This window comes from Python bivittatus, unplaced genomic scaffold (assembly GCF_059951505.1).
Source record: "Python bivittatus isolate LINGU-HERP-01145 unplaced genomic scaffold, Pbiv_v1 ctg000610_np1212, whole genome shotgun sequence".
NCBI lineage: Eukaryota > Metazoa > Chordata > Lepidosauria > Squamata > Pythonidae > Python > Python bivittatus.
The window spans coordinates 24,939,234-24,959,386 of NW_028277088.1; the positions used below are offsets into that span (position 1 = coordinate 24,939,234).

Below are 20,153 nucleotides of genomic sequence, written 5' to 3' on the forward strand. Positions count from 1 at the left end.
CTGTCAAATTATAATATTAATGGCATTGGAAGTAATGAAATCATTAAATATTTTTCAGTCAATCATATCAACTACATTAATTTAAATTTAATGAAGTTACTTCCTGTATTTAGATTATGTTAGAGCACATTTAGTTTTTGTCCTATTCCTGCCTACATTTTGAAGATAAGTTACTAGTAAAAAAAAATGGTAAACATTGGAGAAGCTACTTTCCAAGAAAGGCAGAGAAGTCATATCGGATGTATCTAAAGGATCCCTCTGGATTGCTGCCAATATTTGAAACATCAAGTCATTTCCTATTAATTCTCTCAGTGAAGAAGGAAATTTAAGGGCAAAACTCTGTATTCTGACTTCCAAATTCTTGTACTAGACAGAGTTGCCAAACAGATGTTTTTACTTTGTGAACATCCCAAACAATATCCCACTTTATGGGCCGAGTATTTTGTCCAATAACTTCCTCCTGAGATTAGAAGAACAATTTTTCAGCAAATTGTTTTTCTAATTTCTTTAACACAATTGTTCTTCTAATTTCTCTAACACAAAGTCAGAATACCTTACTGAATGTAGACTCTGTCATTTCAAATGTGCAAGCGTGTGATCAAAGATTTAAATGCTCCATTTTTCTACATCTCTGCATATAAAACTATGAACATTTTGCTCTTATGTTCTCATGCAATAGAGGATGTACACCACATCTTACTGTACTGCAATTTTTATAGGGATTTACATGCTACCTTAATCGTGCTTCTTTTAAAAGCTTACCAAGTAGAGGAGAATGTAGATCTTATTTGTCTTAGTGTCCTGGCAGAGTGTGGCACCAATATTACATGTGCAATAGCTGAATGTTGCTTAGCAGCTATCAGAGTATGTTTTAAGGCTCTATCTAGCATAGGAGAGCACCCATCAAATACACTGAAACTGCTCACAAGACTGCTATTGAAGGTCTAAGACGATAATAAACAACATCCACATTTGAGGTCCAGGACTCAGAGACATTAAGAATGGAAGGATTTATCTCTGGTCCTTGTCAGCTTCACATTCATTTGTAATTCTGTTTCATCCCATTAGCACATTGGTCTATGATTTTTGTTAAATACTGCGTGGATTTTTTTTTTCAAAAATGCAAGGAGAATTTTTTTTAAAAAACCCTTCTATTTTATTTTTTAATCCAGGCAATCAGGTTGCCTTGCTTAAAATTTCAAACCAGACACATTTTTGAACAACCTAATGACCACACAAAATGCATAATACAAAACTAGGTCATGATATTGAATGCATCTGCATATAAAATGGAGTGTGGAGAAGTACATATTAAATATAAGCATAGTGTTGTAGAGGAATACAACTATTTTCTTCCATGTTGCAGTTGTGATTTGAGTCTCTTCTCTGAAAATTGGTACAATATTCATAAAGGTGCCAATGGAAGATTTCCTCCAAACAAAATACCAGCCTTACACAATTACATCAGTAGATAAAAGAGTTAAACATCCTTACCTGTTTGCTTGCTCATTCTATCTCTCTGTCTCTCTGTCTCTCTCTCTCTCTCTCTCTCGCACACACACACACACACACACACACACACACACACAGAAACAATACATTTTTCAAATTACAATATCCAAATCAATGCATGTTAAATCCAAGGGCTCATTTAATGTTATGTTGCATGTAATCTGACCAGAAGAATTGTGAACTGAATAGTAAGAAATTGGCCAAAATATTCATCAAGAGGGATCGCCAAGTTTAACCTGTGGAAGAATCCAAGTTGTGAAACAGTAGGTATGAATCACCATGAGAAACTGGAGGCTCAGTCAATCAATCTAAAAGGAAGAATCAGAGTGAACAAGAAAAGTAGTCTGAAAGTTTGATCTGCTTTTAGCTTCACTGTATTATTCATTTTATTCTTCTATTGTAGTCATCCTGTTTTAGCAATGTTTTAGAATCAAATATATAACCAACCATATGCTGTATCAGCCTGGTAAATATTTCAGAAATCTCAGGATATGGAATCACATTTAAGTGCTTAGAAGTAGGAGAGTAACCATTGGACTATAAGCAGTTTTGCAACAGAAGACTGCACATAACTAGATAAGGGGATGTTAACCAATATAAATATCTAAAATTTAATATGAGAAGGAAGGCTAGGAGTTGATTGATATATATATATCACACATACACACACATACACTCACTCACACACACACACACACCCCAGATATATAACTAGAAATTAAGTAGGAAGAATATTTTGAGAAAAAGCCCTCCCCTTTTCTTTTTTTCCCCACTGATCTTAAGCTAGCATTCCCAAAACCAGATCAGTGGTGTCTGCAGGGGTGGGTGGGAGTCAAAACAGGCAAGATGACAGTCACAGAAGCCCAATTAAAGCCCCACCCGTTTGTCATTCATGCATCGTTGACACACATACCAAAAGGGCAGAGCTTGAAATATGCTACCACGATTGCCATCTTGCCTGTTTTGACTCCCTCCACTGACACCATAGTCCAGACATCATCATTTCTTGAAATCATCCATTGAAATTGGTGGCTTTTGAAGTCTTGGATAATTATCCCAACCCCAACCTCAAGGAAGTAGGGATTAAAATATTGTGTTTTCTGTACCTCTTACTCAACTTTTTTATTAACATTTTGTTGATCCAGGGATACATTTCACATGTTTTATAGGGCTAAAGACTAGAAAGAGAAGGGGACTCCATCACACATCAACAGGCTTGGTTTGTTTCCTTGTTTGTTTAATTCTGATAATACTATTTTAGGATTTACACTATACTTCTACACTTTCAGGACTTACACCCAACTCTAATAGAAGAAAAGTATATGATCAGTTTTTAACATTCAGGGTCAGAAGTGATTCTAAAATGAGAGTCAGAGACCACATGTAAACTTGGAATCACAGGTTGCCTTTCCTTACTATTAATACTAAATTAAAATGTTCATATCGGCATGAGGTCATATTCAGTTCACTTCATTCTTAAATTACAAATACTGAATAATATTTATTGATTTATTTATTACCTTAGGTCCCAAAATTGTATGTCCAGGGCTTCCATCATTTCCAGGAGGGCCTGGGTATCCTTGTTCACCCTAAACATACAAATAAGAATAAATTAAAACAATCACACAATGTTTGATTTTTTAGGAAAATGACAATTTCAGGTATTGATCTGAAATGTTTTGATGAGCAGTTATGTCTCAAACTATGACTGGGAGAAGATCCTTCCAACAATTATTCAAATTCCAAAACTACAAATAAAAAGAATTTATTTCATATGATTTTCTGTTAGAAGAGGAATTTAAAATAAAATTCTCAGTCTTGTAAAAATAATATCCATTTAGTTTACAATTAATTAGGAAGAGTTTTAACTCATAGCATGCAAAATGGCACATATTTTGCACACAAAATGTCTTGATGTATCCCAGGAAAGATTTTGTAGTAAAGTTGCTAACAGCAAATATAAGCAATGCTAAGCTGAATGGACCAATGGTTTGATCAACTGGAGACTTCATGTATGGGCAGGAGACACCATACAGATGCAAAGGAATTATGAAAACCAGTTTCACTTCAAAACAGCTTAGCTACAACTGATTAAATGGTTCAATGGTATTTCCAGGGGACTCAACAGAACCAAAGGTACTGTCATGCTACAGGTGATTGATTGGCTCAGCAACACAAAAATGTTTGTGTCAAATCTAACAGCTGTTTGGTGAACGGCCACTGTAAAGAATTTGATTATCACTACCTGTACCTTATATACTGCATTTCTCTTGCATTTCTCTTTATTATCTTGCCCTTTCTTGCATTGTACATATGCTGCTATCCCAGGACAATGCTTCATGCCCTTGATGAAGTAGACTATAATCTCTTAAAATATATACCATTATAAAGTTACTTTTTAAAGTGCCACAAAACTCTTTTTTTGCTGCAATCTAATAATGGCTATTCCTTTGGAAATTCCTGTATTCAGATGTAATGGTATGTGGGAATTAGAGGGAGGGAGAGCCGCAGACTGGACAACCTTCAGCCAACAGAAGGAGAGAGGTTGTGGGAAAAGTTTCAGAAGGGACCCTCCCTAGTATTCTGGAGAGAAAACGGAAAGGAGGGGAGAAATACTTTCAGTCTTGCAAGATTATGTTAATGTAATCTTACAATAAGATAGAGCTAGTACTCTTGGTTGTGCCTGTAGTCTGAACTACCCTGCAGAGCTAACATCGGATAAATATTCTTCCTGTGAACACCCAATAAGTTATTTACCTTGGGGCCAGGTAGCCCACGTATTGAAGGTCCAGCAGGACCAATGTCACCTTTGATTCCAGGTTCACCCTAAAATAAAACAATCAGTTTATATACTTGGATATCAATACATTTGCTATTTGTATTTTAAGCACTCAGTGGAAAGAAAACTCTCAGTTCTGTACAGACTCTTAAAAAGATTATAAAATATTTTGTTGAAGTGCAAAATTAAGTTAGCTGATATCATCTATGGCCATATACATTTTTAAAACAGATGCTTTAAAATCCGTATAACTATGCAGCACTTCAGATTCAAAGGCAAACATTGCTTCTGGGGCTATGGCAATGCTCATATAACACTGGTCTACAGTTCCTTAAAACAGCTGCATCTTTTCTTGGGAAAAGCACGATCCTTGGAAAAGACAGGAGCTGCAGACAGGTTCTGAGTGTGCGTACTCTGAAATATCTTTCTGCCTTTAAATCCAAATCACTGCACAGCCCTAAAGTCAATAGAACTGAAATTATGACAATTGTCTGGACTCATGTTATTGGTTCTTTCATCATTAATACTGAATCACAATATGAGGCAGGATGTTAAAAATCACCTCAAAATTCTGGATTAAGACATTTAGATTGCAATTATTCCTCTTCTCCTTTAGAGTTATTTGAAAACAGCTAACATTTAACAGGCATATTATAATTCCTTATTTTCCTTTTTGCTAATTCCTAATTTAACAACTCAGTTGTAGGACATGTCTTAGTGATAGCATATCCGTAAGACTTGGATCTTTGCTCTTACTTTGAGGTTTGTGTCATTCTGAAATCTTTGAACTAGTATCCAGGTTGTTTTAAAGAATTCTGGGAGCTGAAGTCCACATATCTTAAAGTTGCTAAGGTTGAGAAACACTGAGATACATTGATACTTGTGGAATCCACCTGACTTCCATGATTTGCAAATCATATACATTTTATCAGCCTTTTCCAGCAAGATGTTCTTCAGGTATGTTAGACCAGGGGCCCTCAAATTTTTTAAACAGGGGGCCAGTTCACTCTCCCTCAGAATGTTGGGGGGCCGGACTATAGTTTGAGGAGAGGAGGAGAGCCGCCGGACCTGGCATATCTGTCATGTAGAATAGTCCGGCTCTGCGATCTCCCTCCTCGTGCATCGCTCACAGCCCCCAACACAGCCCTGACACTTCCGCTTCTGACAGACAGCAGCGGTGGCCAATCAGGCAGGTGGGCCGGATACATGACCCTGGAGGGCTGTATCCGGCCCACAGGCCGTACTCTGAGAACCCCTGTGTTAGACTATAACTTACATTCTGCAATAATCATGCTACCTGGGATCACTGGAGCTGTTGTCTCACAAAACCGCATCATATGAACTGCATTGGCCTGATAGGAACTGTATTTGATAATCTGCATGCAGGTGTAGCTCAGGATACCAAATGCCATCACACAGAAACAATTCAACAATGTACTAAACACACCTTTGGTCCTGGAGGGCCTGCAATACCTCTTGGGCCATCCAATCCTTGAGCACCTTTCTGACCTTCTTCACCCTGATTAAAAAAAAAAAAGGCATATTAGCATACAGAGGCTTCCACCTAATCTATCTGTTGGCAATCTGAATTGATTAACTATGGCGTCTACCTCGGAATATTTTTTAGAACAGATCCATGCTATGGGGGAAAAAAGCAGTGAGCCTAAATTCCAGGCATTTTTCGTCTTCATATATTAAAAGGCTCCAACTTTCTTGGCAAGTGATTTTGCTGGTTTCTTGAATCTGTTTCAAGATATTACTCCTTTGTCCTGCAACTGAAGCCTGCATAGGATCTAATAAAGCCTTACACACTTAAATCTGTTCTCTTTTTCTCTATTCCAACATATAAAGCAGAAAATAAAGTAAAATCTCCTTTATGTTCAGCTTGACTCTTAATGATTTTACGGGCATGTCCATGTACTTTCCTTAATAGCAATACGGAAGTGGTTTGCCACTGCCTTCTTCCAATTCATTTTTAAGCTCCAGGTTTAACAAGTTTACCACCACCCCTTTGCTTCATAGTCTGCCTGGTATAGAATCACTGGAGAACTCATGTTGTAACATATGTAATCTGGCAGATATTTTGCAAAATATGGCTTCCTTGGCTTGTTTTGGATTAAATTTGTGACCTGTCATCATAACTTTTGACAACTAGAGATTTGCATGAAAAAATCCTGTCCCTCAGATGATACTCTGCATTATAATTATTCTTGAAAAAGGCCTCATAAGAAAGCCAATGCAAAGGTTTTTTTTCTCTCTCCAGGTCTAACTGATGTGGAAAAGCAGATCCAGCAGGCCACATCTGAGCTGCAGCTTGGATATTCTTTTAAATGAGAGTGTCTTTTCTTTGCCACACTTTGTGATCTCAGCCCAAGTACGAACAACTAAAAATCACTGCAATTTCTTCTTCACAAGTTTTTTTATAAGTTATACTGAAAATAATTAAACTTGGAAGCATTTTTGAAGAAGCATCACCTTGGACTAAAAAACTACCAATTGTACAGCTTGATTCTTCAAGAATGTTTACCTCTCTGCTCCCATACTTCACAATTACAAAAGAAATGCATTAAATCATACCTTTGGACCCATGTCCCCTTTCCCCGGCATTCCCTCTGGGCCTCTTGGACCAGGCAGTCCTTGTTCCCCCTATCATAAATAAGATTAAGGCATTAATTCCACTCAACACTATAAATATATATTGCACTCTACCAAAACAAACAAAACAGTATTCCCAGCACATCTGGAACAACAAACTAAAACATGAAAAGGTTCAGTAGCTGACAGATAAACATATAAAAAATGCAACAGTTGAATCCCAGATTATGGTAGTGAAGTATCTATACATTCACTCTATTAAAAAAAAAAAAATATGGGAATGGTTGTGTGAGATTTAAAAGATCTAAATATAATAGTAAAAGTTTCTTTTTAGTATAAATTTGGAACAGCATGGAGAATAGCGTGCTCCTTACTGCTTAAGGCCCAAATTATATTTAAAAAACAGCTGACTGGCATCTTTTACACTGGATCCACCCCATTCATGTACAAAGTGTGGGAGGATGCCCACGTGCTTCAAGGAGTCAAAAGGACATGCAAGCAAAAGGTAAGAGTGCTAAATCCTCGTATGGTTTTCCACTCTAGTCACTCTTCCAGGTGCTTTTCCCTAAGCCAGGCTCATTTCCAGTATCAGAGTTTTACTGGGAAAAGTAATCTACTGTGATGAACTGTGGATATAAGCAATAAAAACTTCTTCTCTCCCACATGCACAACCTTTTGTCTTCCATTCTCGGCTTCATACTTCGATATCAAACTCATGGTTCTTCTATGGTTGCATCTAATTGGCCTCCTATCCCAGCATAATTGTGACAGAAAAAGAGAATGTGAAGAAGCCTGCACAGGATGCGATGACTGGTCCACATGATCACATCCATATTCTCATTACTATAAATGCACACATAATATAGCAGCATGGATAAAAAATGTAACTAGAACTTGATCTCTGTGAAGCTGCATGAGTGAATCTTGAGGCAAAATTGGTGGGGTAGAATATGGTGTTAACCAAAACTTTTTGTTTCAGGAAAGTATCTGCAGGATCTTCCAGGCACAATTCATCAATGGAGCAAGGTAGAAATGTACCCCCTCCATTCCCATAGCACTACTCCTATGCACGCACAATCATGGTAGATTCCCAACTTCTTCCTGCTTCAAACACATGAAGGTGATGGGGGCATAGGAACATAAAGGGGTGCCTTTGTCTCACTCCACTGATGGATCTACAGTCCTGTCTGGGAGAGCCATATATATGAGATAAACAAACCAATTACCTTTTTCCCTGATATCCCTATTATTCCTGGTCTCCCAATTTCTCCTGGAAATCCTGGTCTTCCTGGGTCTCCCTTTGAAAGAAAGTGGGGGTTTTTTAATGTAAAAGAAAAGAATTTCAACATATTTGCGTTGTTTGGGGAAGGATGCTTGATTACTTTGCATTCTAATTCTTTAAATGCATTCAATTCAGTTAAGAACCTTTACTTTTATCTTGAAAGAAAGTGAGTACCTTAACTTACTCTGATATTGTCAGGCTTCAGTGTTGCGAGAATGCCCTCTGGACCATCATTATGGTGTGCTTTGCCAGAAATACTGACAAATATTTGTATGCCATTATTAACTGGTGTAATAGATATTTCTACTACATTCAAAGAAACAAATCTTTGGGTTATGCAGTTGCCAGAATCACAGCTCAAAAGGAAGTTTACAAGCCTTCATTCCCTCAAGCAAAAATTAAACAAATTGTAGATCTATGGGTGCAAAACAGGCTTACTTTAGGTCCAGGTTGTCCACTTCCTGGTGCTCCTATATCTCCTTTTTGTCCAGATGGACCCATTTCTCCCTTGTAAAAACAAACAAACAAACAAATATTTCCTCCTAATTTATGATTCATATAATAATCTATTTATGGATATACTTATTACTTTACCCCTTGAACATTATTTTCCATGTGAAGAATAGAGCCCTTCACTTCTGCATATGTAGTAGCCTTTCCAAGTTTAATCTTAAGGGAGGGAAGGGAATGAGGGGAAGGCTCTTTTTAGCCACCCTACATAATAAAGATGTCCAGCCCTCAGAGTGAATCAGGTGGCCAGAGAAGATGGGAAGGGAAGTGGGGGAGTAGCTCTTTAGCTTCTCCTCCACCTCATGCTTCCCCTGATCTCCCTCTGAGTAATCCCTGATTTTCTGCGAATTCCAAAGGGGAGGCAAGAAAAGTCAGCAAAGATGCCTTTTTGACACAAAGAAAGAACTGGGCTGCCTGTGGCTAAAAGCAGAATAGTCGTGGAAAACAATGGCCAGGGAACAGAATGGAGATGTGCCCGCAACAGCGGCAAATGCCCCACAGGAGCTGGGCAGAAGCTATCATCACCAGCATCATGCTGGAGGCATTATACACCCTTCATACATTGGAAGAAGAAAGAAAATTCTAGAAGTAGAAAGAAACTGCAATAGCTAAATTCACATGGACACTCCCCAATTCATGCAGGTCATCTGACATTCATATTTTTACCAAACTATTGTTTGAACGTTTTAAACTAACTTTATTGATGTTATATGGGATTCCCTACTATTTTTTCATACTTCTGTGCTTTTCTTGATGTTGTTAATTGCCAATTATATTATAGAAAATTGTTGGGACTTAAAAGTTTTAAATATGTAAGTTAGCACAGCAGTAATCCCCTGACAGATCTTTATCTGTATTATAGTGGAGTTAAATACACAATATAGAAATTTGTTTATGCTTTATTAATATAATTAATAACACCTAAAACTCTTCCTAGATGCAAATGATGTATACTGTATTTACTGCACTTTGACTGCTAGCCTGAAATTATTTATTGCATAATATATTCATTTATTTCATGGACCCACCCTGGCCTTTTGAAATGAGTCCTTAAAACCTGGCAATATCCCCAGGCCCTAGGTGAGAAAGAGTGGTAAAACCCTTGGGATGTTTTGGTCTTTTAACTGATTGTTGATTTTCTCGGGACTCACTTTTGATGACATATTCTGTGTCCTTATTGTGCTTTTATTGTTGTATTTTGTAAGCCCGCCACAGTTGTAACAGATTGGGGCAGCATATAAATTTAATACATAAATACATACCTTTTGTCCAGGCAGTCCTATTCCTCGTGACCCTTTCACACCAGGCATACCTTTTGGGCCTTGAATACCCTAAAAATATATTTTTTTTCATTTGTTAAAATTGCCTTTCCTCAGATATCAATTGTATTGACAGAATGGACAGTCATCGTATGATAAAAAAGGAAAACTGGGTCACAAATACGTGATAACTTGTACATTCAAATGTAAGCTTAAACATTCCTTTCTTTATTGCTAACATCTGCATATCAGATTGATTATTGATAACAAATATCTATAAAAACTAATAGGTTTTTTAGTTCTAAAGGATTTAACCAGTTGTTCTAGTATCTCAGGTGTTTCAGAAGCTGAGAATGCTGCTGGTCCAAACAATGTTGTTAACAAATATTGTTATCTGTAAATATTGCCATTGGGATATATCTGATAGGTGATATTTATCTCTTAACACATCATATGTTAAAAATTCATCTTCATCATCAGTTGGCCCAATGTCAGTATCCCTGCTTCCATCCAATTTTTCCATATCACCATCTTTTTCTCAATTGTTAAAGTTGGGTTTCCCCATAAAGTCAATCTGGCATGGGAAAAATGGTCAGTTCTTTTTTTATTAGACAGTACATTCCATAGCTTTCTAATTGACAAAATTGTTTCCAGAGATATTAGAGTTCTGTTGTATTTAGATCCTAATACTGTCCATCCAACCAAAGGTGATATATATGTATATTCCAGTGTTGCCCAAATCAGAAAATTAACACCAGTTGTTGGCTTCCAATATTTAATATGTGGCAATAGGTAAGCTTGATGATATAGCTTTGGATTCCAAAAACCGAATCTCCCTCATTGATTGGTAATTGCATTTCCTGTAAAGATATTCTCAGAATCGAAGATCCCAATAAAAATTTTCTGAACAAAGAATTTATTTTCTAAAAATATTTTCCAGATATTTGAACAGGAATTCCTCTCAGAATATAAATTAATCTGGGAATAATTTATATTCATTTTGAGAGCATTCACCTTTCCCCAAAGGGTGAGGTTTAATGATCTCCATATCCATATCTAAAGAAACCTCTTTACATATATTATTTATATTAGATGTTACTGAGTTATATCTTTTGGTATGTGCATACTCAAATATTTAATAAATTCAGTAAAAATACAAAATTGATATTTCTTAAATGGATGGGTAACTAAATTTTCACCATTCCTTTCTTTATTGTTAAAGATGTTTAAGTTTGTGTCATTTCTTTTGTCTTCTATAATGTTTTCTATTATAAGCTTGGCAAAGAATAGAGATTTAAAAAAAATGAATTTCAGAATATCCATCCACAAATTGTTTATGCAGTTACAGTAGCATTAGATTTTTGAGGAAAAAATATTGATGTGCTGGAACCAAACAGTTTGAATAATACCAGTCCTAGACTAAAAGGCAACAACTGTATTGGCAATATGTGGGACTAAGCCAGACTTGTCCACTCTGGATGGTAGTAAGTCTGAAGGCCACAGCATCTTTCATGTCACATCTGAGGCTAGCTGCTACCTCAAGATACCAAGAACTGGACCTAGGAATTGCTATGTAAAACTTGCATTCCACCACTGATTTACAATGAACTAAAATTCCTTGTTGGCTTGGAATTCTGGTAGTTGCATTCTAAAATAACCGAAGGGTACCAGGTTGAGATAGCTCTTTAAAGTAATCCAGATTCAGAGTTACTGATGGATGAAAGCCTCCCCTAGTTTTTAAATCAACATTAATCCAGTGTGTTCAGCTTGATTTTACAATTCATTCACATTTATCTACAAAAACAAATTTTATTTTCCTGCATGAGGAGCAAACTCTAAGCTCTTTGTTTAGATTTGCAGATATTAAACTCAGATGTACATTAAGTTACAAAAAAAATAGTTGACTGTAATTGAATAAAACAAATAAACTAGACTGGTACTGTTCAATTGTAGATCTGAGAGTACTAGAATAATTTATTACGTTCCACTGAACCTCCAAAATCAATTTGTTTACTTTTGACGATGGCTGTGGCTATTTTCAATGCTTGCTGTGAAATGTCATTCAGAAGCATGCACTGTTGCAAAGAGATACCACATTGTTTTCATTATTAAGATGGTAGGGCTCTAGCTCAGTGATGAAGGACCAGTTCTGCATGCAGAAGTTCCCTGGTTCAATCCCAGACTTCTTTTGGTAGGCTTGGAGAACTCCAGTCTGAAACTCTGGAGAAGCACTGGCTATTTCCATCACCAACACTAAGCCAGATGGACCAAGAATCTGACTTGGTATAAGGCAGCTTCTGCACTGAATGGTTTGGCCTTAGCATGGTAACACATTTAGCCTGCCTATCTTTTGGGAAACAGTGCAAAAATAAGTGACTACAACCCTGCTGGACAATCCTAAATTGCTTGGGGTTCATAAGACTCTGTGACTTAAATCCACACCCTTGATTATGAATGAGCCTGCAGATATGCAAAGAGTCAAAGTGATCCTTCAGTGAATTTAGCCAAATTTGGAAGCTCAGTAAGACTAAACAGTTTCAGAGACCTCAACGCTCATACACTGTAGTTCCCTTCCACAGACAATTTATACATACTTGGGGCAAGGGGTGGGGGGTGGGGACCAAATGAGATGTTACCTGACTTCCTTGGATGCCAGTTCCAGGTGGTCCCATCAGGCCCTGAAGCCCTTCCATTCCTCGTTCACCCTACATGAAAAATGCTTCCATAAATTATTGGTTTAATTAAAGTGTCATCATCACAATTCTAGGTTCAAACATGAGAGCCTTATCTGCATTCTGACTGCATAGTAGTTTACAAAGTATTCAAAAGGAACATGACCGGGGAGTAAAATAATGAGACAGAGAACAGTTGGGAAAATAATGAGACTACGTCACAAGGCAATGATATAACCAATATCTCATGTTCACTAATGCTGTATCATCCACGGGAGAGGGTAAAAAAAATTCAGATGACAGTTGTGGCAGCATGATCAAAAACCTTGCCCCTTTGTATGTGCATGCAACATTGTATGTTGCACATACAAAAGTGACAGAGTGTCAGTCACACTGCTGAGACCACCAACTTCGCCTTTTTGACACCCTTGTAGATGCCTCTGCATTAGCAATGCCATCTCTAAGCCAGCTCACAGCTTAAGAACCTTCTCTCTATTCTTTGTTTTGAATTTATTTTTATCCTTCATTCTTTGGGGGCATTTTTCAGGTGGTAGCTTCAGTGCTGATAGTTCAGCAATATTGCATTGTGTTTATACTAGTGGTTCCCAACCTTTTCTATGCCCCACACCCCTAGGAAATGTTTGATTAATGTTTACAGCCCCTACAAAAGTAATATCACATTTGAAGATGAAGAAGTCTAATTTCTAATGAACAAATTGAACTTTAAAAAAAATAAGCTTTTAACTCAGTGCATAAAATCGTCGCACCCTTGAAATTCCATCTCGCACCCCCTGGGGGTGCGGGCACCCCAGGTTGGGAACCCCTGGTTTATACAGTCTGTTCTATATGGTACCTTATCTCCTTTGATGGATAAGCCTGGAGCTCCAACCGGTCCAGCTGGTCCTTCAGAACCTTTGTCTCCCTGGAAAGATTTGTTAAGTTTTTATGAGTTCACTTAGGACTGTGCCTAATATTTACCACAGAAACACATTTTATTAGAATTACTTATGGACAGCCAGGCAGGCAAGAACCAGTTCTTTAATCTAAGGTTTATTTCTTATCAATGTAGATTCAAAGCACAACATAATAATGTAGCATTATTATCAACCACTCTGTGTACATCCGTTCAATGGCTTTTGCAAAAAGGCAGTAAAAGATTAACCCATTTCCCATAATTCTCCCATCTCTCAGTCCTGCTCATGTTCCATATTTACTTCCATGTTGCTTAAATTACTCCATTCTGCTTCTAATAAAAACAGGCAGAGAATGAGGAATAAAGGTGCCTTACATTTGCATTCTAACTGGCAAAAAAGAATTGTTAAGGACTCCGTCAAGCCTTCTTGAAACAAGGTTTCTTCATGTAGTAGAAGATTTTTAAAAGAAATAGATGTTGTGACTCTTTCATTTGTCTAATTCAGTGTTTCTCAACCTCAGCGACTTTAAGATGTGTGGACTTCAGCTCTCAGGATTCCCCCAGCCAGCCTGCTGGCTGGGGGAATCCTGAGAGCTGAAGTCCACACATCTTAAAGTCACTGAGGTTGAGAAACACTGATCTAATTTATATCAGAGAATCCTTTCCGGCATTACACAGGGCAATCAGTGGAGCCCAATTGGCACTGGCAGAGGTTGGAAAACACCACTTCTGACATGGAGCAAGAACAGTTGATTGGAGGTTGTCTTTGAGGCAGGCTAGACCTGGGTTGAAGATGTGCATTTATGTCCTCCAGAACTGGTAACTGGGCCATCCTCATACCCAGGCAAGTAGGAGATGCAGATTAACCATATAACAGCTGTATGGGAGTTATTCTAAAATTGTCTATCCTAATAACTACAAGAATTTGGCATTACAAGGTTGAAAAGTTAAGGTTACAGGATATGCAGTAAAATTAATTGGATTCAGTCTAAATCCTGCTAAATGTTAGCAATTTTTTCCAGTAGAGTTCCCTGAATTAAAGATGTATAAATTATAAATTGGACAGGAAAATACTGTAGAAAAACAAATGAGCAATCTCAATCCACAGGAGGTCGTGAATCTTCCGGTACATATCTGTTAGCACAGGATATATGTGGGAACAGGAAATAAATATTGCTTTAATTCCCACAATTAAATCATTATTTTTATATTTTTAAACTTGTTTGTTACTTAGTAGCTTCACATATTTTACTTCCAAAAGTTGGTAGTGGTCCACAAAAATACAAGTGTCCATAGAGATTCATTATAACATTCCTTGGGTCCCATAATTCACATTCAAGCTCGGGTGAAACAAAAAGTCTGGGAAAACATACAAACAGCTAAGGCTGTTCAGAATAGAAACGTGTACTGGTCTCACTGGATAAGACTTTAAATGGCTACTAATCATGGTGCTATGCAGAAAACCTCTGCATTTTTTCCTACCAGTTGTCATTCAATATGATGTGAATGAATTTGCTGTCATATTTTCTTCTTAAGGAGAAGTTCAGTGATATCTGCATGGATACAATGTGGTGGGGGATTCTTACTTATTTATTTACAATGTCCTGCCTTTCATTGTAAAAGCTCCAGTGGCCTGCAGTCTCCTGGCTTCAATTAAATTTTAAAGGAAAACAATATGGGGAAACTATTCCCACTGAAATTTTCTAGGATAGAAAGTTTAGGCATCCAGGGAGGTTTTAGAACAATGGAAAGACACACAACAGAAAACAACACCAGTAGAGGTGCCAGGTGCATCTGCAATGGGTGGGCCAAGTGAGCCAAAACGGCGGGTTTAACTGCAGAGGGAAGATCTCTACATGTACGAAAGGGCAGGGCTTCGATCCACTATTTGGCCTGTTTGGCCCCTGGTTCTTCTGAGTGGTACCCTCAATTGCCTTCCCCCCAATAAAACAGGCACAAAACACCCCAAGAGAAATCCTCAGGTGTTCTGAAAATAAAGTAAAAAAATAATAATCAGTTGATGAAAATGTCTGAGAACTTGCAAGGTAGACATTGGAAAAATAATACTACAAATTACTTCCACTATGAGAAAGTACATTCCTCTGAATTTCCGTACTGAGAAACACGAGAGAAAAGGCACTATTGTCTGACTCTTCATAGGCATCAGGCTGGTCATTGTGGGGGAACAAATGCTTGAGGGAGTACTTTGGCACAGCTCCTGAATTACTTTAATTCCCTTTTAGAGCCATTCAAGCTGAGTTGATAGTCATCACTGTGTTTTATGGAAAACAATCATTTAAGTATGCACTACTTGGAGAACTTCCTCTATCTGTTTAAGTCTCCTATTATTTACTTAAACAGATGAACTGATTTCTAGGAATATGCATGAAGCAGAAAAACTTATCCCTATTTACTTGTTCCACAGTATGCATCATTTTATACACCATGCATTTATTTAACTTCTTTTTCTGGTTACAAAATACTGCAAATGTGATAAAACTTCCATCAGACTGAAGAATTGTCACATCCCATGCCTTCTAGGAAAGGAAAAAGAAGGAAATGTGTTTTCTTACACTTCAGGGGACAAGGAAATACTGAAATGTTTTAAACCAAGCTAAAAAACCCAATGGCAGGAAGACATTGTCTATGCTCAAATTTCTAGAAAGAAATGGTTAAAAATAAACAGAGAAATAATCACTATAGTGAGTTGGAAGTCTATTCGTTTTGGTTAGAATATTTACCTTCCGTCCTGGGAGTCCTTCACCAGGTGGACCTCTTTCACCCTGCATGCCCTCAGGACCACGTGGCCCCTGAATTTGGAAGAAAAAATCTTGTGAATAGATGGTACAGTTCTAATGTACACACAATACTCTCCATATAGACAGCCTTCATCATGTTGTGGAATGTTCTGATCCATGCAGTGTTTTCCTGACACTGAAGAGCCTGGATCCCCATGGAAGAGGTTGATTTTTACTTAATTTACATTCCTTTAATTAAAAAGCTAGCATGCTGCAAAGCATAGAATCAGCTTAGCTTCAAGCATACTATTTATTTTCATTGACTTACTGATAAATTGTATTTTTAGACTACCCAACAGAAATTTTTTCCATGGTGTCCCATCAATTAAAACTAAATAAATACTTTAAAAACAATACTAAAACAGCATTAAAATCTGTTTAGATCACAGAGAACAACTCAGCATAAGATATAAAACAGGCATACCAACAATAATAGCAAGCAATACCGCATAAAATCATAATAAAGCAGTAGAAAAGTTCTGAAATATCAAATTCCTTTGATATTTCAGAACTTTGCTACTGCATTTTTGATCAGGCATCTGGCATCATAATTTGTTAGGCAAAGCTTTTGGAACATGTTCTCAAAATTCCAAATGTGCCCACCAGACCAAATAGGTTGCCCACTTCCATTGAAGAGAAAGGGGACCGCAGTAGAGTTGCTGTTTGCATGTCCGAGTCTTGCACTGAAGATTGCGGAAGCCGGACAGAATGTGTCATCTACCACCATACTACTATATTTATTAATTAACTATTCATCAAAAATATGTTTAAGCTGCCTCTCAGAGTTCATTGCCATCTCAAAGCTTGCTTTGAAGATTACAAAACATAAAAATGCAATTACAATTACAGGAAAAGAATTTACAAATTTACTCACTGTTAAGCCTGGCTCACCAATCCCAGTTGGTCCTGGAAACCCAATTCTTCCTTCCTGACCTCTATCACCCTTGTAAAATAATTTTTAAAAAGACACTTGTTATTGCTCCAAGTAGATTTCCCAAGACCATTTCTCTACTAGTGATTTATAACACCATCCATCCATTGCTGGGGCAATATAAGGCCTGTGATCATCACTGTTCTATTGGATCAGTCATGGTTGGATGACTGAGGAAGATGTAGAGGCTAATTGGGAAACAGTCCAAGATAAGACCAAAATGGAAGGAATAGTGTCATACTTTTAATTTCAAAGAAAACTGTATCATAACTAAAAATTAGCATAATTAATGGGCACAGTTAATATGAAATATATTGCTATGGGTTGTTGTACTGGAATATGGGTCAGCAAATTAAGTATAATTTCCCTCTGAATAAAACATGTATAGTATCAAGCTAATCATGTTCACCACGAAAACAGGTTAATCATATTTTGTTATGCCTTTCTTTTAGCTACTTAAGCTAAATTTTGACCTTTCCAGCATAAACCCATAACATTTCACTTTTTAACTTTCTGTATAAGTATTTACACATCCCCAAAACCTTTATTATCTCATGTTCCACACAACCCAAATGTTAGAGTGCTGAGTATAAAATAGCAGACTACCACTGTGTGTTGTACGTTTTCTATCAAAGAACCCCAAATCCTATCAACTGCAGACACAGAAGCTTTATCATGTTGGTTTATCATAGGAAGTAATGAAACAAATTGGACTTCACTATACAATAAGATCTTGCTGAAATTCTGTGGATGCAAAACTTCTCAGAGAAGGAACTTTCTTGACTTTCATCAATGTATAAATGTTAGAAATCCCCCACCCCCAAAAAGCCTGTATTAACTCCTTATCTGGGCCAACAAGATAGCTTGTTGCTTACATCCTCCAGCCAGGGCTGTTCCTATTATTAGGAACCAATGAGAAGGCTATTGCAAACATCAAATTTTGAGTGTGATGAAAGGTTAGTAAATTGGATAAGGAACAAGTTGCTATTACTATATTTTAGCTGCCAGACAATGAGACAACAAGAGAGGGGCTTGCAAGATTTCTTCGTCATATCCTGACATAATTTGACTGGCTTTACACATTAGGCACCTTAACTTGCGGGAAAGGTATCATTTATTGAATTTTTTTTTTAATGTTTTGCCTTTGCCAACAAAATGCAAAATGTCACACCAGCTACTGTTTTTTTCCTTCCTCCTCCATTGCACATGAAGAGGCACATTCTAGCTCACTGTTCAGGTCAAAGAGACGTTTCAGTCTTTTTTTCTTGTTTTGAAGAAATGGCAAGGGCAACCTCCTTTCAATGCCCAGGGCCACATTTAGCTTTTGGTGGGAGGATCAAGAACCACAGTGGTGAGATGATACTAAATGGCAAGATTAGAACTTCTTGATTTTCTTCTTTCTTTTTCAGATGTGTTAGGCCTATTTTTGGTGTTATAGTACAGTTTTCCTGCCTCCTTTTCTCAAAAGGCGAGAAAGCAAATCACAGTGTGATTAAAAAGTGCAAATGTAAATCATCGAATAGCTAAAAAGGGCTCCATTTGCCCATCCATGCAAGGCAATAGTATGTAAACTCCATGGCTGTCCTATCTGCAGTCTATAGAGCTAAATATGACTGCATGATCGGAGTGGACTCTGCATGTTTTACCTTAGGTCCTGGATATCCAATTCCGGGGATTCCTGCAGGACCATAAGGACCTGCTGGTCCTGGCTCTCCCTTAAAATGAATAAAAAGGAACTAATTAGTTATTTGTATAATGGGAAAATAAATGGTAAGACGTTACTTTGGGATTCAGTGTATCCAGATTCTCAACAGTCCTAACCTGATCCTTTATTAATTTCACTGATTTAAACTTCAGGCAAAGTAAAATATAAAAAACAAACACTTCTTTTGCAAACAAGGGTTTTATTCTGTAAACTGTTCTATTAGTTCTTCAGTTTCTACCTTTAATAGGAGAATTTCAGCATTTGTTCTGAATGCTTGCCCTGCTAGAGGAAAGAATTTATAAGGTGACACATCCTGAAAATTGGTCTCCAAGTGCTTCCAGATGAAATTTTCACTTGTACAATTGTTCTGAGGAGAATCAGCCCAGATGACGTTTTGCATTTATTGACATCCACCAACGCTGCTTCTTCCATTTTTTTCTTGCCCAGGAAAAAAAAAATCCATTAAGGAAGGATAAAGAGAAATCCAATGCTCTTTGACTGTACATGCTGTTGATTACAATTCCCATAACAAATCACCCATGTATATTCATCTGCAAATTCCTGATTCTTCTGATTTAAAAAAAAAAAAATTATGAAGCTTTGAAAACATTACTATTAACATTATTTTAAGATGTCTTTAAAACATTCATTACACACACACACACACACATATAAATAAAATAATTACACAGGTATATTGCTATTATAGAAAATATTAAATACTTCAAAGGAAAAAAAAACCTGTATCTATAATATAAAAAAATTAATAAAAGAAAAAAAAACTGTACTAAAACTACTTAAGGGAGAAAAATACCAGAATAGAAAAACAAAGAACCCAAGAAAACTCTAGAAAACAAGAAAATGAAAACAAAAAAGCCATTCAAATACACATATAGATGAAATAAATAAATATATAGCTAAACAATATCCTGTTCCTCCTTAATGTAATGCAACAAAGCAATGTAGAAGGGATGTAAAAAAGTAGTCTATTTGCATTCTAGATCTAGATTTTATATGTATCCCCACCATTACATATTTAATTTCCCTATGTAATAGAACTCTTGACTTCTAACCCCTTCCCCACCATAAACAACACATGGAGGCATTATCTGTTAAAGTTTTGGAAGCTGACAATCTGCAGAGATTTCAAAGCTGTGCCGTATTTGGTAACAGTCTTTGCAAAGGAATTGGAGCTTA

General features: G+C 37.0%; 1 protein-coding gene across 4 annotated transcripts in view; it reads right to left on the reverse strand.

The window, feature by feature from the left end:
- COL28A1 (collagen type XXVIII alpha 1 chain) overlaps positions 1-20,153 on the reverse strand; it is an 83,629-nt gene that overhangs the window by 26,896 nt on the left and 36,580 nt on the right. For all 4 annotated transcript variants that reach the window (XM_007425280.4, XM_025164802.2, XM_088150624.1 and 1 more), the window contains exons 12-23: positions 18,898-18,966; positions 17,195-17,263; positions 16,264-16,332; positions 13,463-13,531; positions 12,574-12,642; positions 9,941-10,009; positions 8,607-8,675; positions 8,113-8,184; positions 6,869-6,937; positions 5,739-5,810; positions 4,270-4,338; positions 3,033-3,101 (exon numbers count right to left, since the gene is read on the reverse strand). In XM_007425280.4, the coding sequence (XP_007425342.1) occupies positions 3,033-3,101; positions 4,270-4,338; positions 5,739-5,810; positions 6,869-6,937; positions 8,113-8,184; positions 8,607-8,675; positions 9,941-10,009; positions 12,574-12,642; positions 13,463-13,531; positions 16,264-16,332; positions 17,195-17,263; positions 18,898-18,966 (834 nt within the window). The remainder of the gene's footprint in view (positions 1-3,032; positions 3,102-4,269; positions 4,339-5,738; positions 5,811-6,868; positions 6,938-8,112; positions 8,185-8,606; positions 8,676-9,940; positions 10,010-12,573; positions 12,643-13,462; positions 13,532-16,263; positions 16,333-17,194; positions 17,264-18,897; positions 18,967-20,153) is intronic.